The sequence below is a fragment of the Aulonocara sp. 'chitande type north' Nkhata Bay genome, linkage group LG1 (genome assembly GCF_057382095.1).
Source record: "Aulonocara sp. 'chitande type north' Nkhata Bay isolate Kocher_YH1m ecotype deep benthic linkage group LG1, A_spYH_male_GT1.1, whole genome shotgun sequence".
Taxonomy (NCBI): Eukaryota; Metazoa; Chordata; class Actinopteri; order Cichliformes; family Cichlidae; genus Aulonocara; species Aulonocara sp. 'chitande type north' Nkhata Bay.
This window is the reverse complement of record NC_141344.1, coordinates 33,193,479-33,213,413: the sequence shown is the minus strand read 5'-3', so window position 1 is coordinate 33,213,413 and position 19,935 is coordinate 33,193,479. Positions and strand designations below refer to the sequence as shown.

At 40.5% G+C, this 19,935-nt stretch overlaps 1 protein-coding gene and 1 pseudogene across 2 annotated transcripts in view; one reads left to right on the top strand and one right to left on the bottom strand.

Annotated features, from left to right (window-relative positions):
- The first annotated feature begins 851 nt into the window (after window positions 1-851).
- LOC147339399 (uncharacterized) lies at window positions 852-1,965 on the top strand (annotated as a pseudogene).
- A 4,442-nt stretch (window positions 1,966-6,407) lies between these two features.
- The window catches only part of mapk8ip1b (mitogen-activated protein kinase 8 interacting protein 1b), a 45,499-nt gene continuing 31,971 nt past the window's right edge, over window positions 6,408-19,935 (bottom strand). For both annotated transcript variants that reach the window (XM_086294320.1, XM_086294311.1), the window contains exons 4-12: window positions 19,545-19,626; window positions 16,412-17,524; window positions 14,407-14,482; window positions 12,029-12,201; window positions 11,398-11,501; window positions 10,467-10,583; window positions 9,523-9,593; window positions 9,227-9,325; window positions 6,408-8,028 (exon numbers count right to left, since the gene is read on the bottom strand). In XM_086294320.1, coding sequence (XP_086150446.1) covers window positions 7,956-8,028; window positions 9,227-9,325; window positions 9,523-9,593; window positions 10,467-10,583; window positions 11,398-11,501; window positions 12,029-12,201; window positions 14,407-14,482; window positions 16,412-17,524; window positions 19,545-19,626 — 1,908 coding nt within the window. In that variant the 3' untranslated portion in view covers window positions 6,408-7,955. The remainder of the gene's footprint in view (window positions 8,029-9,226; window positions 9,326-9,522; window positions 9,594-10,466; window positions 10,584-11,397; window positions 11,502-12,028; window positions 12,202-14,406; window positions 14,483-16,411; window positions 17,525-19,544; window positions 19,627-19,935) is intronic.

Sequence of the window (19,935 nt, the reverse complement as noted above, 5' to 3'; positions counted from 1 at the left end):
ACCTGCCAAAAACACAATACCCAAGGCAACTTAAGACCAAAAAGAGGACATTTTCCTACACCACCTCACCCATTTCATACAATTCACATGGACTTCATTGAATTGAATGAGTGTCAGGGCTCAAAATACGCTCTAGTAATTATAGATGTTTTCTCAAAATGGCCAGAAATCTACCCAGTGAAAAAAGCAGACGCAATCTCAGTTGCAAAGTGTCTATGCAACCATTTCATTCCAACATATGGAATTCCTACTCTGATAAGATCAGATAATGGAACCCATTTTGTAAATGACGTGATCAGCAAAGTATCTGAAGCACTAGGTTTCAGTTTGAAACACCATTGTGCCTACCATCCACAGAGTGCAGGATTAGTGGAGAGAACAAATGGCACTATAAAGAAAAGGCTCAGGAAAACGATGGAAGAAACTGGCAGACCATGGCCAGAATGTGTAGGCCTAGTCAAAATGTGGATGAGAATAACACAAGGAAGTAACAAACTGTCCCCATTTGAAATTATACATGGGCGACCTTTTCCACTACCAGTTACTAGCGAGCCACTAGATAAATCAATCTGTGAAACCACTCTGGCGGATGGATGACTTGATTGTTGATAAACAGAGAAGTTGTTCTGAACAATAAACTGCCGCAAGACTCTTTTTCACCTATTTCTTGCAGGTTGAAGCCAGGTGATTGGATCCTTGTCCGAGTACTCCAAAGGAAAAATTGGAGCTCGCCGCGGTGGGAGGGTCCATACCAAGTGCTTCTGACCACTCCAACTGCCTGCAAAATAGCGGAGAGACCCTCCTGGATGCAAAAAGGTCAAGGTCCCAGAGGATTCCACTTCCTCCACAGAAGTCAACTAGTAAGGGAAAGTTTCACCCTCACTTGGTTGCTTCAGTGGTGAGGGGTAAGTGCTGATTGAGCATTGCTTGCACTTCAACCTCCAGCCATTGGCCAACTCTGAGGGTGTGACGGACCTGTACGCAGCCATGGGAAGGTGGACCCTCCTGGTTACCTTGACTATGACGCTCACCCTTACAGGACCCCAGCTGATGCCGGAAACCGTTGAACCTCGGGGCAGACAGAAAAGATGGACACACGACAACTCTCATCTAAGAGACATGACACAAGACCACATCCACCCGTGGATGAACAATGCCTGGTACCGTTTTATCCACGACAGGACAAAAGCAGAATCTGCAAATACACTGTTATGTCTGTTCTCATATGCCCAGCACGTCGACACACCCCACACTATATGGTGAATATATGAACAACACTCAAGTAAAGTGTGCAGCTAGCTTTGCTGGCATTGGATTCCAACACAGCCAAATCACCACCAACAATACAATCTCACATGCTGTTGGACTTAGTAATGGAACATGTGATCAACTCTTCTGGATCGATTTCAATGTGACAAACACATTATACATCCATCCACTTCCCAGTGTTCCTGGACCAACTCCCAGGGAAGAACCACTCCATGTGTTATCAACAAGAGAAAGGCAACAGACCCCTTGGAAACACCACAAACTGTGTCCAAACTGCAGGCCACGGAGAGGGCGCCCCTGTGAATATGAGTGGACCTTCTAACGGCACGTACTGGGTGCAAGGAATGGCCTGGCTATGTGGACAACGGGCATATTTCATACTGCCCTCAGGCTGGACAGGAACATGTGCTCCTATATTCCTGTCAGATTACACTTTCAGGATGACCGCAGTAAACACCACTTCTACAGCACGCCGGAAAAGAAGATCAACATTCCCTAAACTTCTTTTTTTTTTCTCTCTCTTTTGCCTGTCCCGTTTGGCTCTTTTGCCATCAGAATTGTTGTCTAAAGGCAAAGAAAGATGCCCGACGGATTTACTTTACCAAATTGACCATCCCAGCCTTGCCGTAATGGTCCATTTGATTCACCTTTTATTGTTTATTTTATTTTCACTTACTGAATACGGGACAGACTTGACTGGGGGAAAGAAGGGGAGAAAGAAAGAGGGAAAGAGAAACAGTTGAGAAGAGGGACGGGGGAGAAGGGCAAAAAACAAAAACCAACAGAACGGGCAGAAAAAAATGCATATATCAATCACCTGGATTCAAAGGAGCTTGCAGAGAAAAGCGTCTGGACTTCTTTAAGTTGCTTGAAGACGTTTCACCTCTCATCCGAGAAGCTTCTTCAGTTCTAAGGTCAAATGGTGGAGAGTCCCAGATATAAACCTAGTGGGAGTATCCCCCCACAGAGGGACAAAAGGACCCCCTGATGATCCTCTAATCGCCTGAGCCAAGGTGTGAAACTGGGCGTGGGTCCCAATCAGCCAGAGTTTCGGGTGTGTTCATTGTGAAACCTGGCCCCACCTTATCATGCGAATTCCTGAGGTCAGATGGCCCAGGATGTGAGTGGGCGTTAAGGCGTCTGGGAAGGGATCTCAAAACTGGATTATAGATGGCAGAGAGTTGGTGTCGTAAACCCCCGCCTCTGTTCAAAGATGGTCGCTCACAGTGGACATAGATGGCTTCTTTCACTCCTCTTTCAAACCATCTGTCCTCTCTGTCCAAAATGTGAACATTGGCATCCTCGAAAGAGTGTCCTTTATCCTTAAGATGCAGATGGACTGCTGAGTCTTGTCCTGTGGAGGTGGCTCTTCTGTGTTGTGCCATGCGCTTGTGAAGTGGCTGTTTGGTCTCTCCAATGTAGAGGTCTGAGCATTCCTCGCTGCACTGTACAGCATACACCACATTGTTAAGTTTGTGTTTTGGCGTTTTGTCTTTCGGGTGAACCAGTTTCTGTCTGAGCGTGTTGCTGGGTCTGAAATACACTGGGATGTCATGCTTGGAGAAAACTCTCCTGAGTTTCTCTGATACACCGGCTACATAGGGGATGACAATGTTGTTGCGTCTGTCCTTCTTGTCCTCCCTCGCTGGTGTCTGGTCTTCTTTTCTGTGCCTCTTTGCTGACTTTAAGAACGCCCATTTAGGATAGCCTCACGTTTTGAGTGCTTCCTTTACATGTGTGTGTTCCTTCTTTTTTCCTTCAGGCTTAGAGGGAACATGTTCTGCCCGGTGGTGTAGGGTCCTAATTACTCCAAGTTTGTGTTCCAAAGGGTGATGGGAGTCAAAGAGGAGGTACTGGTCCGTGTGTGTGGGCTTCCGGTAAACTTCGATGTTGAGTTTGCCGTTCTCTTCAATGTGCACGGCGCAGTCCAGGAAAGGCAAACAGTTGTCCTTTGTGTCTTCCCTGGTGAACTTGATGTTTTTATCCACAGCGTTAATGTGCGCAGTGAAGGATTCCACTTCTTGTGTCTTGATTTTGACCCAGGTGTCGTCCACATATCTGTACCAGTGGCTGGGTACTCTTCCTTTGAAAGAGCCAAGAGCCTTCCTTTCCACTTCCTCCATGTATGGAGGAAGTGGAAAGGAAGAGTACCCAGCCACTGGTACAGATACTGTGAAGTAAAACACGATAAGTACTAAATGCTAAAGTACAGCAACTGCAAATTTCATTGCAATAATTCAAAATTTCACTCAGTAGTTTGTATGGCCCCTACATTCTTGTATGCATGCCTGACTACGTTGGGGCATGCTCCTACTCAGATGACAGATGGTGTCATGGGGCCTCTACTCCCAGTGAGGCCAGCGCTTCACTGAGCACAAAGTTGTATCCAAGTTTCAACCTGTGCTGTGCAGGCATCACTGGTATGTAGGTGCGTAGCAGTACATTACAGTAGGCCTACTGTTAATTTATACATAAATACCCATTAAGATGTAATAAAAAAGCAGTATAAAAGCACAAATTCTCTTGCAAGTTTCATTAACCTTTCTTATCTACATAACTTTCTTTTATGTAGAGATGCAGCACTGTCACTGGAGTTTGAATCAGGCAGCAGGAGCATGGCAGCAATATATGTTTGTATAACTGATCCCAGCACATTAATGACAGCACACCATGAGATCTGCAGTAAATCTTTTAAATCCAGAATAATTCACAGCTGAAAGAGAAAAGTCCAAAATAAAGAGAAATTTCACAAACTACATGTTGAATCAATACAATGTCATATTTATAATTACAGAAATTAAATTCTTTATTTATACACCCATGTCTGTACACTCTTTGTATAGCCCCTGCTGCAGTCCACATTCTCCTGTCAGTCTGATTGGCTCTTAAGAGGGGAATTCATAGAAAAGTGAGTGTTGATCTCTCCTGATACAAACACAATGGCTTTCAACAACAGCAGACAACTTGTTTTCTTCAAAATGATTTTTTTTTCTGTTTTTGACAATGAAAAACTGACAACTGGAGAGACAACTGCTGAATATAACATTTTCAATATCCTTCATTAGTGAATCTTGCTTTTACATTTATTTAATTGTCTGATAAATATTGACCACATAAAATATTTAGTTACAAACTGGTGTTAGTGACAATTGATGTAGAAAGAATACTTTGTTTTTAACTGCAAAACAACTGTGCTGTACGTGTGCTGATAAATAAAAAAAATCTCATTATCACAAAAAATGGTGTAACTTAATGTTCATTTCAATAATTCAGATTACCATGAACAATCTGGGTTACTAAAATGTCTATAAAGCTCCTCCGAATAATTGGTGTAACAGCTCAAAAATCATTATTGCTTATTAACCATTATGGCACATTTTACAACATCAAGTCTCAGTGATTATCCACTGTATGCGTTTTCACTGGTTTCACATGTTCACAAACAGGACATTAATAGACTTCCATAACAGTTGGGTCAAGTTTTTGTTTCTTTTCATTGTGACTAAGTTCTCAATCAAGCCCAACTTGTGAAATCTCAGGCATGAGCTAATTAAACACAGCTCCTTCTCTAATAATAAAATTCATAATTTCCCAAGTATTATGTACACTCCTGGGGATACCAGAGACATAATGAGAAGGTGTATTTGACATCTTTTGGGTAAAATATTCACTCTGTATGATCTGAAAGGAATTTTGAAACAGAAACTACAAACACTGTTGCTGTGACCAGTGAGCTGAGTGTCACAAAATTGTTAACCTACAGTTCAATCCATGTTTCTACAATCATCTATGGCAATGAGCAGAAAGAAGATGATCACTGATATGGGTGTTAGCAGTGTGTTTACACTAAAGGCCATCCTGGCTCTGCCAGGCACAGAGTTAGGAGCCCAGTTATTTGTCTCACACCTCAATCTTCACCGGGACAGTGGCGCAAAGGATAGAGCTGCAACTTTGCACTGAAAGGAGCTGTTTTGAGTTTGCTGTTTGAGGATGGCCTGCAGAAATGAAGGTTTGCAGAAAGTGTAACCCTAGAGGAGCTGGAGGAGCTTCTCTACTGGTCTCTCTGATGGCAACAAATGGTAGAACGAGGATGTATAGAGGAAAAACTGAATATTACCAGCACATGTACAGCAAATAATGTGTAGTGCAGTGGAATGAAGAGCAAATCACAGCAAAACAACTCAATTTGCATTCATCACCTTAAAGTCAACACACACTCAATGGAAAACCCTTAAAAGATTTTAATAATGTTGACTCAAAAAAGTAACAATGATCTCATGAAAAAGAGGCACTACTAGTGAAGATCTGAAGACACCAGTTTTGTTTTTGCTCCCTCGTTAGCACCTGTACCTACTGCACCAAGCATCATTTTCTTGTCTCTACAAGTCTGAGAATGTGTCATATTCTAGTTGCAGAAAAATGTCGTATGAAGGAGTAAACAGCCGAACTCAGATGGGGTTTTTTCTCTGTTAAACATCTTTATCACTAATTTCACACCTAATTAGAGCACACAGTAAAGAAGCATTGCATGTCTGACATTAGACAAGGAATTACTAAGGCTTTACTGAACATATGGACAGAGCTGTGCACGATAGCACCAATATATGTTTGCTTAAAGTACACACTTGTGTACCTCTAAACATTCTCTGCATGGACAATGCTCAGTACATTTAAGGAGTTCTTTATTCTGCCTTTGTCACAAAGAACTATTCAATGTAGCATCAACACTTTGCTGTTTTTCAACTATGAAAAAAAGTACAAAAGGGGCTGGGGCCATTAGTAAAAAAATACAACTAGTACATCATCTAGAAGAAAAACCCAAGTGTCAGTATGGATGATAATTTAAGCAGACTGGCAATATTAAATTAAAAAAATCAAGCAGCAGCAGTTATACAAATACACCTCTGTAGTTTTCCAGCAGTAGTTAGTGAGAGAGACAAATTGTCTCTTTTCACTTCATTTCTCAACAGAACTTCAGCAAAAAGCTGAGACCTGTAATGCTTTCTCCCCTAGAGATGACATTTGTCAATGTCCCCTGTAAACTTAACGATGGTTTTTGACACCTAAGTCTCTTTCTCTTTCATATATATATATATATATATATATATATATATATATATATATATATATATAGAGAGAGAGAGAGAGAGAGAGAGAGAGGGGGGGGGGGTTATTTCTCATTAACTTCTAATGCCACAAAATAACAGAAACCATTCAGTCATGAAAAGAACTTCAATGTTTACTCCAAAGTAACATTTCAAAGAGTAAAGTGTTAATCATTTGATGTGTTCATAGTCTTATACATGTGTTGTAAAGTTAAAACTACAAAGGCTCGTGAAAAAGCTGACCAACATTTGGAAAGCCCAATTGCACACTACCACTAGCACAAAAGACTTGAACCAGCACCTGGCTCACCTTGGTGGAAAGGGGGAATATGAGATTTTAGTATTTAACTTACATTACATGTTTGTACCCTCATTTTAGGCTTTAACCTAAAACTCCAGTGCATTTGGTCACACTAGCCTCCATCAGGAAGTGAAATCATCAATCCATGGTTTGTCCGTCAATCTTTTGTTTTGGTAGTTTTCCACCAGGAGCAAACTTACACAAGTGGCGAGAGTGAAAAAATCCACCAGTAAAACTCCACCAGTGTGAATCTCCAAATACTGAGCCGCACACATGCAAGAGAAAAGTAGTTTAAAGTCTACTTTAATTGAGCATTAGCATGTAAAGTATATAAATCAATCGGCAAAGTTTACCTTCTGCCTGTCTGACTGAAAAGTGAGAAGCTAAAACCATCTTTTAATTTTATTCAACTAAAACTATTTGAAATTAACTTTAGATACTCAGCTCTTCCTTTACTAGTTAGCTCCAACTGCTTAATGGAAAAGCAAACCTATTCTACTCTTGTGTATTCACACTGTGCTTACTGTACCTTGAATATGCAGTACAGATCTGTGTCTGGGTTTAACAAAAAGCAGTAAAAATGTGGCAAGAACCCCCAAAATGCAGAGCACATCACTGCATCTGATTTTCATTGAGATTTCTCTCTCTTTGTTTTGTTTTTTTAATAAATGTGGATACGCCTTCATATTAGGTGTGATAAAAGGATAAAATTAACTGTTCCTACATGGGTTTTATTTAGTTTAGTACTCCTTTTTCATTGTGAGGTTGTTACGTCTTTAGTAAATAAACACCTCTCTTGTGCTCACACCCTGGTTACAGTATTTCAAGACAAAATGAACCAACATCACTTGTTTGTTCACTTCCAAGTCAAAAATTCTGCTTTTTCTTTCTTTTTTCCAGCGTACAAAGTGGTCCAGACTGACTCCTGGGCTTTCAGCTTTGCCTCTGCTGACATGATGCTACAGGCTAACAAGCATTGCAGAAACTGATGAGTTAAAATATTTGTGCTTTCCATTTTTGCCTCATCACTGATGCCATTTTGCATATTTTCATTTGCCAGGAAACCCCTCCTTTGGCTCATTTTCATCTCTGGTTGCTGCACAAGGTTTTCACCACAGGTCTGAAACTTGGGCCTTCTATACCTGTTCGTTTGTCAGATGTGTTAATGTTTAATTTTTCTCTTTTTTTGTTTTTGTTTTACCAATTAATGTATATCTGTCCTTCATGCAACATTATGTTATGATACAGCGTACTTTACAGGGTTGTGGTTAAAGGCAAGGCTATTCCAGGTAGATGTCCTCTGTAGGGCATGAGAACTCCACAAACTCTTTATAGTACAGCTGGAAGGCTTTCCTGAAAAGAAAAACACATCACGTCACATAAACTTAATCACAACATAAACATTTCTAATCGAGAGCCAACAGGTGCAGAACATTACAAAGTGCCAGACATGCCTGAGAAAAGCCTTAAGGTTTTGTTTTTGTCATGATCCTGGGTCTTTTGACCCAGCATTTTGTTTTCTATTATTGTGATTTTGGTGCTGTTCTTCCTCAGTTTAGTGTTTATTCTTTTCTGCCCGTGTATTCGTGTGTCAAGTCCGCGTTTCTTTGTCTGTGTCCTTGCATGTGTAAGTTCCTGTTTTATAGTGAAGGTCTGCGTCTTATGTGAGTGCTTTCAGTTTGACTCCCTTGTCTCGTCACGTTAATCACTCCAAGCTGTGTCCCCCACCTGTGTGTAATCTCCCTGTGTTTCTCTGAGTGTATTTAAGTCGTGTCTTCTGTCATAGTAGTTGCTGGTTTGTCTGCGTTTCTCCCGCCATCATCCTGTGTGGTTTTCCCTATGTTCTCTACGTCTCCCTGCATCTTGGTTTCATGTCTCAAGATTTCAGGTTTGTTTTTTGTTGTTTAGGTGTTCTTAGTTTTAAGCTCACCCTCGCCATCTCTGTTTGTATCTACATTGGCTAAATAAACTCACTTGCACCAGAGCTGCCACATCTTGCGTCCTAAATAATTCACACACGGCTTGCCCTGGCAACCTGTGACAGTTTTCTATTTTTTATTCCTTTGAATGAGCTCAATTAAGTTTAAATTGATTTCTGCAGTGTATTTATTTGGTTCCATTTTGTTTTAGTGATTGTTTAAGATCACTTTCAGAATAACAGAAGATTTACTGAGAATTGCTGAGAAGAGAAAAACTGGCTGATCCTGTCAGGTCAAATTTCTTAAAAAGGTAAAATGTTTCTAGTAAATACTGCACCCGTATTGTGAGACTGATGGGGGTTACGTTGACTTGCCTGTTTTCTTAACCTGCAGTACAGTGCACTTTCGTGGACACACTAAGGATCTGAAGGGCCTAGTATGAATCAAGATTAATGGGTTAGTGTACCTGGCTTAAACACCATAGTAACTTATACAAGTATTATTTACAGCATGTTTCAGTGCTGTAAAGATTCTCTGCTGGCGGGATGTATTTATATATGCAACTTGTTAAACCGTATCTCACTAAAACCCCCGACTGATGCCCAAAGGAAACCTAAAAAAACACAACTCACCCTACTGACTCTGCAAGAGGTTTGGTAGAATTTTCAGACACAAATACGTGGCAGGCAAATCTCTGGTCTGCTGGGTGCTTCGTAATGAAACCAAAATACCTGCAGAGAAGTTTTAAAAAAGACATTCAGTATATTACTTTGACACCTAATAATGATTAACTCCTGCTTTGTTTTATCAGAGAGCAGGAAGAGGTCCAATATTCTTGAATATTTATCTAATAGTGAGACCTTGTGGCAATTTTAGTCTTGACAGAGAGAGCAGCATAACTGCTCTCTCTGCTTCAGTTTTTACTTACTTGCTGTTTTTTGGGTGATAGCCACAAAAGGAGACGTTCTTTAACTGGAAGAAGTGACTGCACTCGTTACTCTGTCAACAGAGGATGCATAAACGTCTAAGATTAACACCAAGAAGCAAACATTTCAAACCATGTTTCATATATTTTACTTTTATTGGTTTCTTTCTTTTTTTTGCTTGCTGATAAAATAATTGAAGCCTTTAATTTAGACTAGTTGGCGACTGCAATATTAAAATATATCAAGATTGTGCATCACATTGTATTATCTGAACATCAGATCTTGATAAAAGTAAACATTAATTTCTCAATTGTTTAAACAGATGAACTTTAAATTGATAATGATCCCATATACATACATAGAATTCCCACAGAATTCTTAGTTTCTTTTCGCTGAAGTAATTACTGTGGCCTGACACTAACACGTTTGTCTGCAGTACCAGTTGGCAGCCACATGGTGGCGATGTCTCATGTGTTCCTTCAACACTGTGCTGATAGATTATAGCTTCTCGCTCTCTTTCTCTGCCTTACTCTTCAAATATACACTTGCCAACCTCTTTATTAGGTAAACCTGTTCAACTACAAAAAAATGCAAAAATCTAAATAGCAAATCGCAGTGTAGTAACCCAATGCATTTAGATGTAGACATGGTTTAGACAACATGCTGAGGTAAAACTGAGCATCCCAGTTATTTCTGCCACACAGGCTGGTTTGAGTACTGCTAACAACTAGGAGCCTTTTCTTCTTCAGAAACAAAATATTTTAATTTGAAAGAAAATCTTTATCAGTTAAAAACACATGAACCAAACCATGCATCACTGAAAAAGTGAGATCCTTAACCTTTTCACCTTTCCAAAAGATTGCTGATGAGCTTTTATTTGATTAGTCTGTGAAGTTGCATGTAATTATTTCACAGTAGACATACACAGGCTCAGTAAACGTCTTACTCTGTCACAAGCATAATAATCCTCTTGAACTGAAAGCTTGATGCCCTTCACACTGATCTCCAGGATGCATGAGGAAGGTGGGTTATACTTGACTGTCATCCTTCGGTTAGTAGCAATCTGTAAGACACGTGTTAGATTGTTTTTGAAAATGTTACTAGAATAAAGCTCTTCAAAAGTTTCCTTTACCTGTGAATATGCAAACAAACAAATTGCAAACCTCTGCCAAGGCAGCTCTAGCTCTGGGCAGTATTTACTTTTAAGGGGATAATATTGTATTTTGTATGTATTAACTTTAAAGTGCAATTAAAAAAATTCAATTTGGGGTTAACTTGAAAGTAAAATATAGGCAGTGAGGTCAACTGAAACAAAAGGCACTAGAATTTAAAACAAAGGTAAAAGACGTTTTTCAAAGGTTTGACCTTAAAAAAAAGAGGTCAGAGTAACGTTATGCAAAACTTATGATCCCTATATATCATTCCCTATATGCGTATATGTCGTCAATAAGTAAGAGACATAGTCTAGTTGAACTTAAAGGAGAGGTCAGAGGTCAAATGTGACAAGATAAAAACAACTCCAAGAATAATAGTTACTAAGTTATAAAGGCTTTAATGGATTGTTAACATCACAACTTTTTGAGCTATCAAAGCAAAACAACACAAAGGCACACAAATGCAACTTAAACCCCTATGGTGTTGAGTTTAGTTCTTTTATGCCTCTGAGTTTATTTGTATCTCTCATCTCTTGTTTTCTTGTCTCTGTCTCATCCCTGTGTCTCCTATGACAGAGACATGTTCTCTGTGTATGTCTCCCAGTCATGTCTGTATTTGGTCTCTGTCCCCCTCTCTCTTTCCCTTCCGCGTCTCTTGCTCCTCTTTCCCCCCACATGTCTCGTCTCCTATAACTTACACATGCGTGTAAAACAGGAGCTTACCTTCTGCATAGCTGCACACAAAACATCGTTTCCTTTGTGATAGGGTACTTGAACTGACCCCAGAAACTTTAGGCGGTATCTGTCAATCCATTCATTGCTCTTTACTGCACAGAGAAAAGCAGAAAAAAAACAACAATGACAATAAACACAAGAAGCAAGATGTGTAAAATGTAATACTTCATACAGCACTATATTCCAGCTACAATTCAGTCACTAGCTCCTTTAAGGGAAAAGAATACATTTTTGAGCTGTCGATCAGTACCACTGACTAATAATCTGTTATAGCATTGCACTTCACATCATTTCATACTTTATCCCCTGTTGCTTGCTGCATACACCACCTTGGGATTTCAAAAGTAGAGTAAAACACTCCCTGGAGTGCACATTAACCCCACATATCAGAGCACACTCCATGCAAGAACCCTGATAGGCTTCCCATCCACAAACACAACTATGCCAGAGGTACTGAATCTAGAAAATCTGATCACTGATGACATTTCTGATGTTCATGGCATGTAAACAGCCCCCCCCTTTTTTTTTTTTTTTTTTTTTTTTTAAGCCTAAAGCAGCCATCTCTCTCTTTACTAACATATTCGTGGCCCACTCCTACAAATCCCAGCACTATTGGTACCTTTGTAGTTCTCCGTGTCCTTGGTCACCTCTACAGCGTAGTAGGCCGGGAAGACCCCACGAGCACCAGTTCGCATATTGTAGCCCTCATACCAGTAATCCTCTGCCTGGACCTCCACCAACAGCGGGTCATCCACCTCTAGCTCCAACTCATCTGCGTGCCGAGGGACAAACCTGTCGAGAAAGATGTGAGATTTTTATGTGCTAACTGCTCCACAAAGTAGCTCTGAATTTAAAATGAAATTTAAGGTTTAAAAGTCAAACACGGGTTTCCTACGCCTGCTTGTCGTTACAAGGAAATTTTTAAACAGTGTAAAGAAAAAAATAAAATCAGTGACTTAAATGCAACTTATGTCTGTTAGCTGGTCAGGTGTGTTGCTACACAATATTACACACAACCCAGGGTAAAAATGAACTACAATCAGTTCCTTGCTTACAGCTATATATTAGTAACACTGTATTTTTCCATTTGATGTACAGTGTGAGGACACTTTAAAGAAGGCCTGTCAAACTCATTTTACACTGTGGGCCACATGCAGGTCATTTTGATGTTAAGTGGGACAGATCTAAAAACTCCCCTTTCTAAAGACATTTAACCACAAATTTAATCTCCAATACAGTAATATCAGAAAAAGGAAAAAAAAAAGGAATTTTTGTCATTTTCATGTTTTACATGTTACTTGTTTACTTTGATGTAGTATGAATGGCTATGGGGGAGGTCTGTATTACTGTGGAAAGCTGTAAAACCTATGCAAATACAGTTACAAATCCAAAATTTACACCCTCCTTACCCTTTTTCTAAAGCCATCCATTGGGTTGGACTGAAGTCTTTTCTGGGCTGAATCTGGCCCCTGGGCCTTATGTTTGACATACCTTATTTCCGCCACTAAATTTATTTGTATATTTTTTCTTTGCCATCCATAACTCAACATCTTGAGCTATATGTCCAAGCTAAAATTTCAAGAAAATAACTCAAGATTTTAAGGTAGCTCAGTCAATCAGGAAGCTCTGTGAAGGTACGTCATTTCCTTGTTACCTGTAAGCAAAAGGTGGAAGGCATTAGCTACCAAAGCTGAAGCTGTAGGTCATGATTGAGTCAACTGCTGAGTTCTTTCAGCATGGTTTCAGAAATGATGAAATCTCTGCGTTATTAGCTAAAAGGCATGCTGTTATTATCAGCACGCAGCAGTTTGTACATGTTTACACTGGTAGCTCATGGATACTATCACTACCCAAGGTTGAGTGTGCCTGTGTCACTGCCATCTGTTTTCAGGTAACAAAGAAATGTCAACTTATTAACTAAAAATTTGGAGAAAATAACTCAAAATGTCAAGTTATGGATGGCATTTTTTTCCAGTGGTGAAAACTTCCATATGACAGAAAAAAACCCCAGAAAGCAACTGGTGCAGTTATAGGAAAGTCTCAGTTTTCTTTTCCCAGTTACAATTACGTCATTCTTGGATAATAAAAAAGTAGGATCTCCCAGTTTCTTCCAGTTAAATTAATGCAAAACTGAGGTCATACTCTTTGGCCTTCTACTTTTAACTGAGTGCTTGGAAGATGACCCGGGCTCTTTGATACTATTAAATTACAAGTTATATAATTCTAAACTAACCTCATCTTTGACACAAATTGGAAATTTACCAAACAAATAAATGCTGTAGTCAACAATCTGCAGACTAAAATCTTTTCTTAAAAGAACAGGGAGTACAGGGAGTTTTAAGAACCCTTTTTTAGTTTTATTGAAGCACTTTGGTTTTAAATGTGCTGTAAAATCTACTTATTTATTTTAATAAATAAGTAAGTAGGTCAGGATGGAAAAATTGCGATGATGGTTTATCATTAAAACACTTAAAAAACACACCTTTCTGTTAAATGCCTGTAGATTGGCTCATTCTAAAAAAAAATGCTGTTTGACTTATTTGAGTTATCTGAAAGCTGCTGGATGAATTACTCATTTCTACGAAAGATTCATTAGTAAAGATGAACACCAAGCATTTAATACTTCAGGTGATCATCTTTGCTTACACAATCTGGTCTGTTTGACCAAAGACATAAGAGGCTGGATAGGAAAAATAGAATCTCAAATGTTTATAACGGTAACTGACTGGGAGATGAATGCCACACTTTATTGATAATATAAGCATAGTGTGTCATTTGATATTACCGCAGTGTTATTTCATCAATCCACACAAGTTTTAAACATTATTACAATATCAAACCCTAAGACTTATTTTTCCCATTTCTTTACTATGGTTTTCACAATTCATTAACATCATAATCAACAGAAGTGACAGCACACACTACATACTGTCATTTTTCACGGTTTTACAATGTCTGTTGGGATTACAGCGAGGATGGTAGTGTAACTGTCATTACCTATAGACTGCTCGGTGGCTCTGATCCTTCTCCTCACCATTTATGATACAGGAATATAAACCAAAGGATTCTGCACCTTGAATACCAAAAAAAGGACAAAAAAACAAGAGAGATTTATTTTAAAATAGGAAGTAAACAGTATGCAATGTCAGCCTTTGTGTCAGGCTTGCAAAAAGATTAATGACACAGGCTTATAATTTGTAACACAAGTCCAAAAAAGACCACAGAGAACATAATTAGGAGATGCAGCATTTACATGTATGCATTCTCTGAGACATAAATCACACTTTAATCAGGCATGAAGCAAACGTGCATTGTGTATTTCTACCTACATTCCCCTGAGACCTTTGTGACTGCTGCCTGAACTGCTCAGAAAAACTGCTGCAGCATTTCTAATGAGACTAAAATACATGGATCCCTTCCAAGAGACCGGCCTGGACTATTAGAGCAAATACTGTAAATACGCGTATCTCCTAATCTCTGTCTCCATAACATGAATTGCCTCTTGTGCCCATTAATGCTGGCTCTTTAACAGACACTATGATGAGGGTCAATGTGTGGCTGGCAACAGCAATTGAATCAGTCCTGCAGTCCTCAAACAGAGAATTCTCATCTCCCTCTCAGTGCAGCGCTCTTTCTCATTGAGAGATCACAGATAGTCTGTTTAAGCAACATCTCTTAGACAGAGCCTGCAGCTTTAATAAGATATGACAAAGGGATCTTCATTGTCCCCACAAGATTTCTAATTCTTTAGACCCCTTATCATCAAAATAGTCCAAATTTACTCTTAAATCTTACAACTTAGATAACATTTTAAGGTTTTAATGGAATTCACTAAAAGTTAACTGTGTTAAAACAAAACTTTACAGTCGTTTTACAGATGTTGAGCATTTGCAAAGCACTGATTTATCTGACAAATCATATCATATCTCTGATAAAATAAACCTTGTTGACTAAATATGGTGACACAAGAAATCAATTTTGTCCCGGCTAAATACTTAACCACATAAGTGGGCATTGGGTGCTGTTGGAATACTACTACAAAAGTAGTAGTTAATAGCTAATTAAACAGGTAATACTTACAATTCAATTAGACTTTCTAAGTCTCTTCTAGGCTATTAATACTCAGTAGAATATCTGAGTAGATATTTTCTGAATTTCACAATCAGTGCATTGTTGTTCTGCTTCCTACTGAAAATGAATGAATCTTCCAGTGGAAGTGACACAAAATTACATCAAGCAATGCGCCTTTAGTCAGTTTGGGAAGTTTTACAGTTTTATGGAAGTGTTATGTCTAGAACTTCAAATGCCTCACTAACTTCTTTCTAGATGTGTGTTTTCTCACATCCCCTTAACAAGCTGGCTGAGCACCTTTTCACTAAACAGGTAATTTAAATGTCCAGTCTACTGCTTTTATTCTCGAGACTTAAAAGCAGAAGTGACATAATTTTAAAATAAATAAAAAAAATACTACTGCTTTGCAAATACAGTACATAGTAAATGTAATAGCCAATGGTTATACTGTGTATCAGTACGGCTTAGTATTGTATTACTCCACAGTTAGGACAGCCATGTGGATGACTGTGTTTAGTGTATGACAAAATTTTGATTCCTGAACATTCCTGTGGCTTTGCTTCATCAGCTGCGCTGCTTTAAGCCTTGAATAGCAATTGTTGCCAGTTTGGCTAGACACCACTGACAGTGTATATTTAAAGAGAATTAGGCAGAGCACCAGCCAGTAGTGCTGATAAACTTCCTGGCATTTACAAGCAAGTCTCAGAAATGTAGTTAATGGATTAAAGGGAAAAATGTAAAAAAAACCAAAAACAAAACCCCAAACTGCCATCAGCACTGTCAGACGACCACATTTGCTAACCAAAGTGAGTTTCTTCAAGAAGTCTTTATACTACTACTACTACTATTACGCAACAAAAAAACAAACCAAAAGCTAAATGCTAGCCATCGCCACCATTTATGTTTGGAATTGAGTTTTTACCAGACTTACTGGAGGAGCGAGAGCGCCCATTCATGAAGACATTGAGGAACTTCTTAGAGAAGTGGAGGTCTGCCTCTGGAGTAGAATCCTCAGATAGGCACGCTGTGGCCTCTCGACGCACTCCTCCCATACGAGGGTCATGCTCCTCTTCCTCTTCCTCATACTCCTCTCCGATGGCTGACTCGTATGGAGACGAGACACAGTTGTCATAGACGGTGGCCGAGTCGCTGTCATCGCTGTAGCCTTGGTAACACTGCCGGAGACTGACTAACTCCAGCTGAGCATGTTCATCCACCACCAATGTATATTTAACTGAGTCATATGTCAGGCCGCTGGCCTCTGAGCTCATGGAAGTCCTCGGTGGGGCAGCTCCCTTTACCCCTCCCTTTCTCATCTTTGCATCCATTATTAACCTGTCCACATCCTCGTCGTCCCCACAGTAGCTTTCATCTGTGGCATCAACGTACTCAACTGATGACCCAGCCCTGAGCATTGCCCCAGCTCCTGTACTTGTCCCCTTTAGGCTGAGGTCCAGTGCATGGGAGGAGTGAGCTGACACAGCCATGCTAGGTGGCGTGATGAGGGACTCTACACAGGAAGCGTATGACGGTGGGGGGACATAGATCTCGTCTTCCTCATAGATGGAGGGGTTGGTCCGGTCCGGGAGGGGCTGATAAGGAGGTGGTCCCTCTGTGTCAGAGCTAATGGACATGCGTCCCTGCTCAGTCTGCTGTGAGAGGAAAGGCCGGTCCTGGACGGTGGGGGGTTCCAGGGGATCTGCGGAACGTTGCACAGGAGTCAGATAGATCTCCTCTGTTGGCTCTATATGAACATCTGTGTGGTATCTAATCCTCTCCCTGTGGGACCCACTGCCATCTGCTTTCCCTGAAGGATATAGAGGAGCTGGTGCATAGTTCTGTGGTGGTGGTGGTGCCGGTGGCTTCTCCTGAATCTTGGACCGTGTCCCAGCCCCTGCAGATGAGCTGTGCGAGTGTCCCGAGGTGTGACTGTGTCTGCAGGGGGCGTCGGTGGAGGTCCCGCGGTCTTTGGTCTGCGCTCCCCCACCGTGCACCTTGTCCTCGTCGCTTAGACAGCTGTGCTCACGTGGAGGGGTGAGGTCACCTAGAGGGAGTGCGGGCGTGAGCAGAAACATGCAGACACCCAAGCAAACACACATGCAGACGCAGATGCACAAGCAAAGCCCAGACGCGCACACGGAGCAAACATACGTGATGCAGAAACGCAAACATGATGGACAAACAAATGCGCACACATGCACGAAGACAGACATGGCAACGAATGCACAGGCAGATAAAATAAAGCACACACAGAAAGAGAGAAAAGTAGAAATGGTTAGGTAACGGATGTCAGGATTACACAGCCAAATCCCCATTACTCATCAAATTCAGAGTGTGGCCAGGAGAAGGTGATTGACGTGTTATGTCATAATCCATTGGCAGGGGATTCAGACATCATTCCCGAGTATTTTAAATGGTATTTAAATAACAGAGGGGCTAATTCAGGACAGGACTGATTTCAAATTAAATCTGTTTCATTTTCATTTAAATGTTAAAGCTGTGCACACAAGAAGCACTGCAAAATTGAAAGAATCTTTTCATTCAGTGGCGGTCCTAGCCTGTTTGGCGCCCTGGGCGAACACACCCTCTGGTTCTAATTTTGCACTCCAGTATGAACACAAATCCCCCATATCGAGGATCATCACAATTAACCTAATAGACCTAAACCTTAGTTCACAGATTGACTTTGTCTAAGGTGTATTTCTGGGATTTCACACAACCCAGGATTCAAATCATGAATACATAATGGGCTTGGATTTACAACATTATGAATGAAATGTGCTCTACTTGGAAGCAGCAGGGCCCCTCCCCTTTCGACGGGTTGTGTGTGAGACTTTAAATCATCAAACTGTAAAATATAAATTTTTAATTGTTATTGATCCCTTTACCCCGAGTCCTAAAGTGTATATTTATTTTCTTACTCTTCTTATATATATTGTTTGTTTACTTGCACTGCTGTAACTGAAGCCTACTGTACTGTATGTAGCGGAGATGACAAAGTTTTACTTTGACTTCAGCAGTAAGCAGGCGCACCGAGGGCTCTCGCGCTCACTTTTCACGTACAGAATTTCGAAAAAACATTGGTGCAAATTATAAGTCTGTATCATAATGTCTGGTGTTTTCGTGTTTGTTGGGTTGTTTTTATTTTGCGAGTTGGTTATTAGATGCTGCTCCAGCCAGCCAGAGAATCCCCCGCCGCCCCGCCCTCTCCTCCCTGTGCCGCAAGCACCAGGCGCACCTCGCAAACGGAGGGCGCCCTTACTCCCAGCAAATGGGCGATAGAAAACCGATCGGTGCCTATGCCATTCCTAATATGCGCTGGCATGACGTCGGGGCAGCATGAATACGAGCAATGATCTGGCAAACAGATTTACATTTGTTTTTTTCAGTGAGTCTGACATATCAAATGACAAATCGACTATAGTGCTCGCAGTCACACCTAATGAAATTCAATCCAATCCAAATAAAACCAAACTACCCAGACAGCAACACTGTAACACTTGCCATTATTTCAATTTATATAATTTATAGGGCATGGAATAAAAGGGCATCATCTCACAACAATGTGCTTTAAAAGCTCTAAAGTTTGTCCCTATTACTTGAATAGAACATAAAAGTTCATTTCGCCTGAATTTGGAAGCTTGTTACCCAGATTTGCCTTTAAAAGGTCGACTTAACACCTAATATTTACGTTTTTCTAACTGTTGGCTGTGAATCTGGTTACTCTAGCTTTGGATGGTGCTCTTCAAAGAACAGCATCAATGGGCTATGACAGCCTCTAGCTAGCTTTAAGCCTCAGCTGGCTTCCAAACACGCACAATATACAGCATAGCCTCAGCTAGCTCAACTTGTCCCAGCAGCTAATCCAAGGCTGAGCAGTGTCCCCAAGGTTCAGAGGGACACACAAGCTGTCAGACTCAATGCAAATCACACACGCCGACACTGACTGAATGTTACTAACACAACAATGGATTCTGGCCAGCACATCCCAGTTACCATCAACTAAATGAGAAAATGTGTCTAAACTAAAACATGACTCATAAACATGATGTGGGGAAGCTCACCTGTTTTAAGGGGCGAGGATGAGCCTGAAACCTTCTCCTGCCAACTGTACTTCTTACCAAGGGAGTTGTTGTTTAACGTGTCCTGAAAAAAGAAGAAGAGGAAGGAAGTTGAGAGAAGGAACAACAGATGGATAAAAGAGGAACAGAGATGGGTTTGCTCACTGAATTCTGGATCCTGACACAACATATACAACTTCTCTGTGTGTGAGTGTGTGTGTCTCTCTCTTCCTCTCGCTTCTCTCTCACTTCATATACACACATGCACACACAAACCTTTTATTCTGTTGAATGAGCAGGAACTCTTTTGTCCATGCTCCGTGGTGTGCATTTAAAGGGACCTGACATTTACACAAGCCACTGGGAAACACACTCACGCAGTCAGACAGCCTCT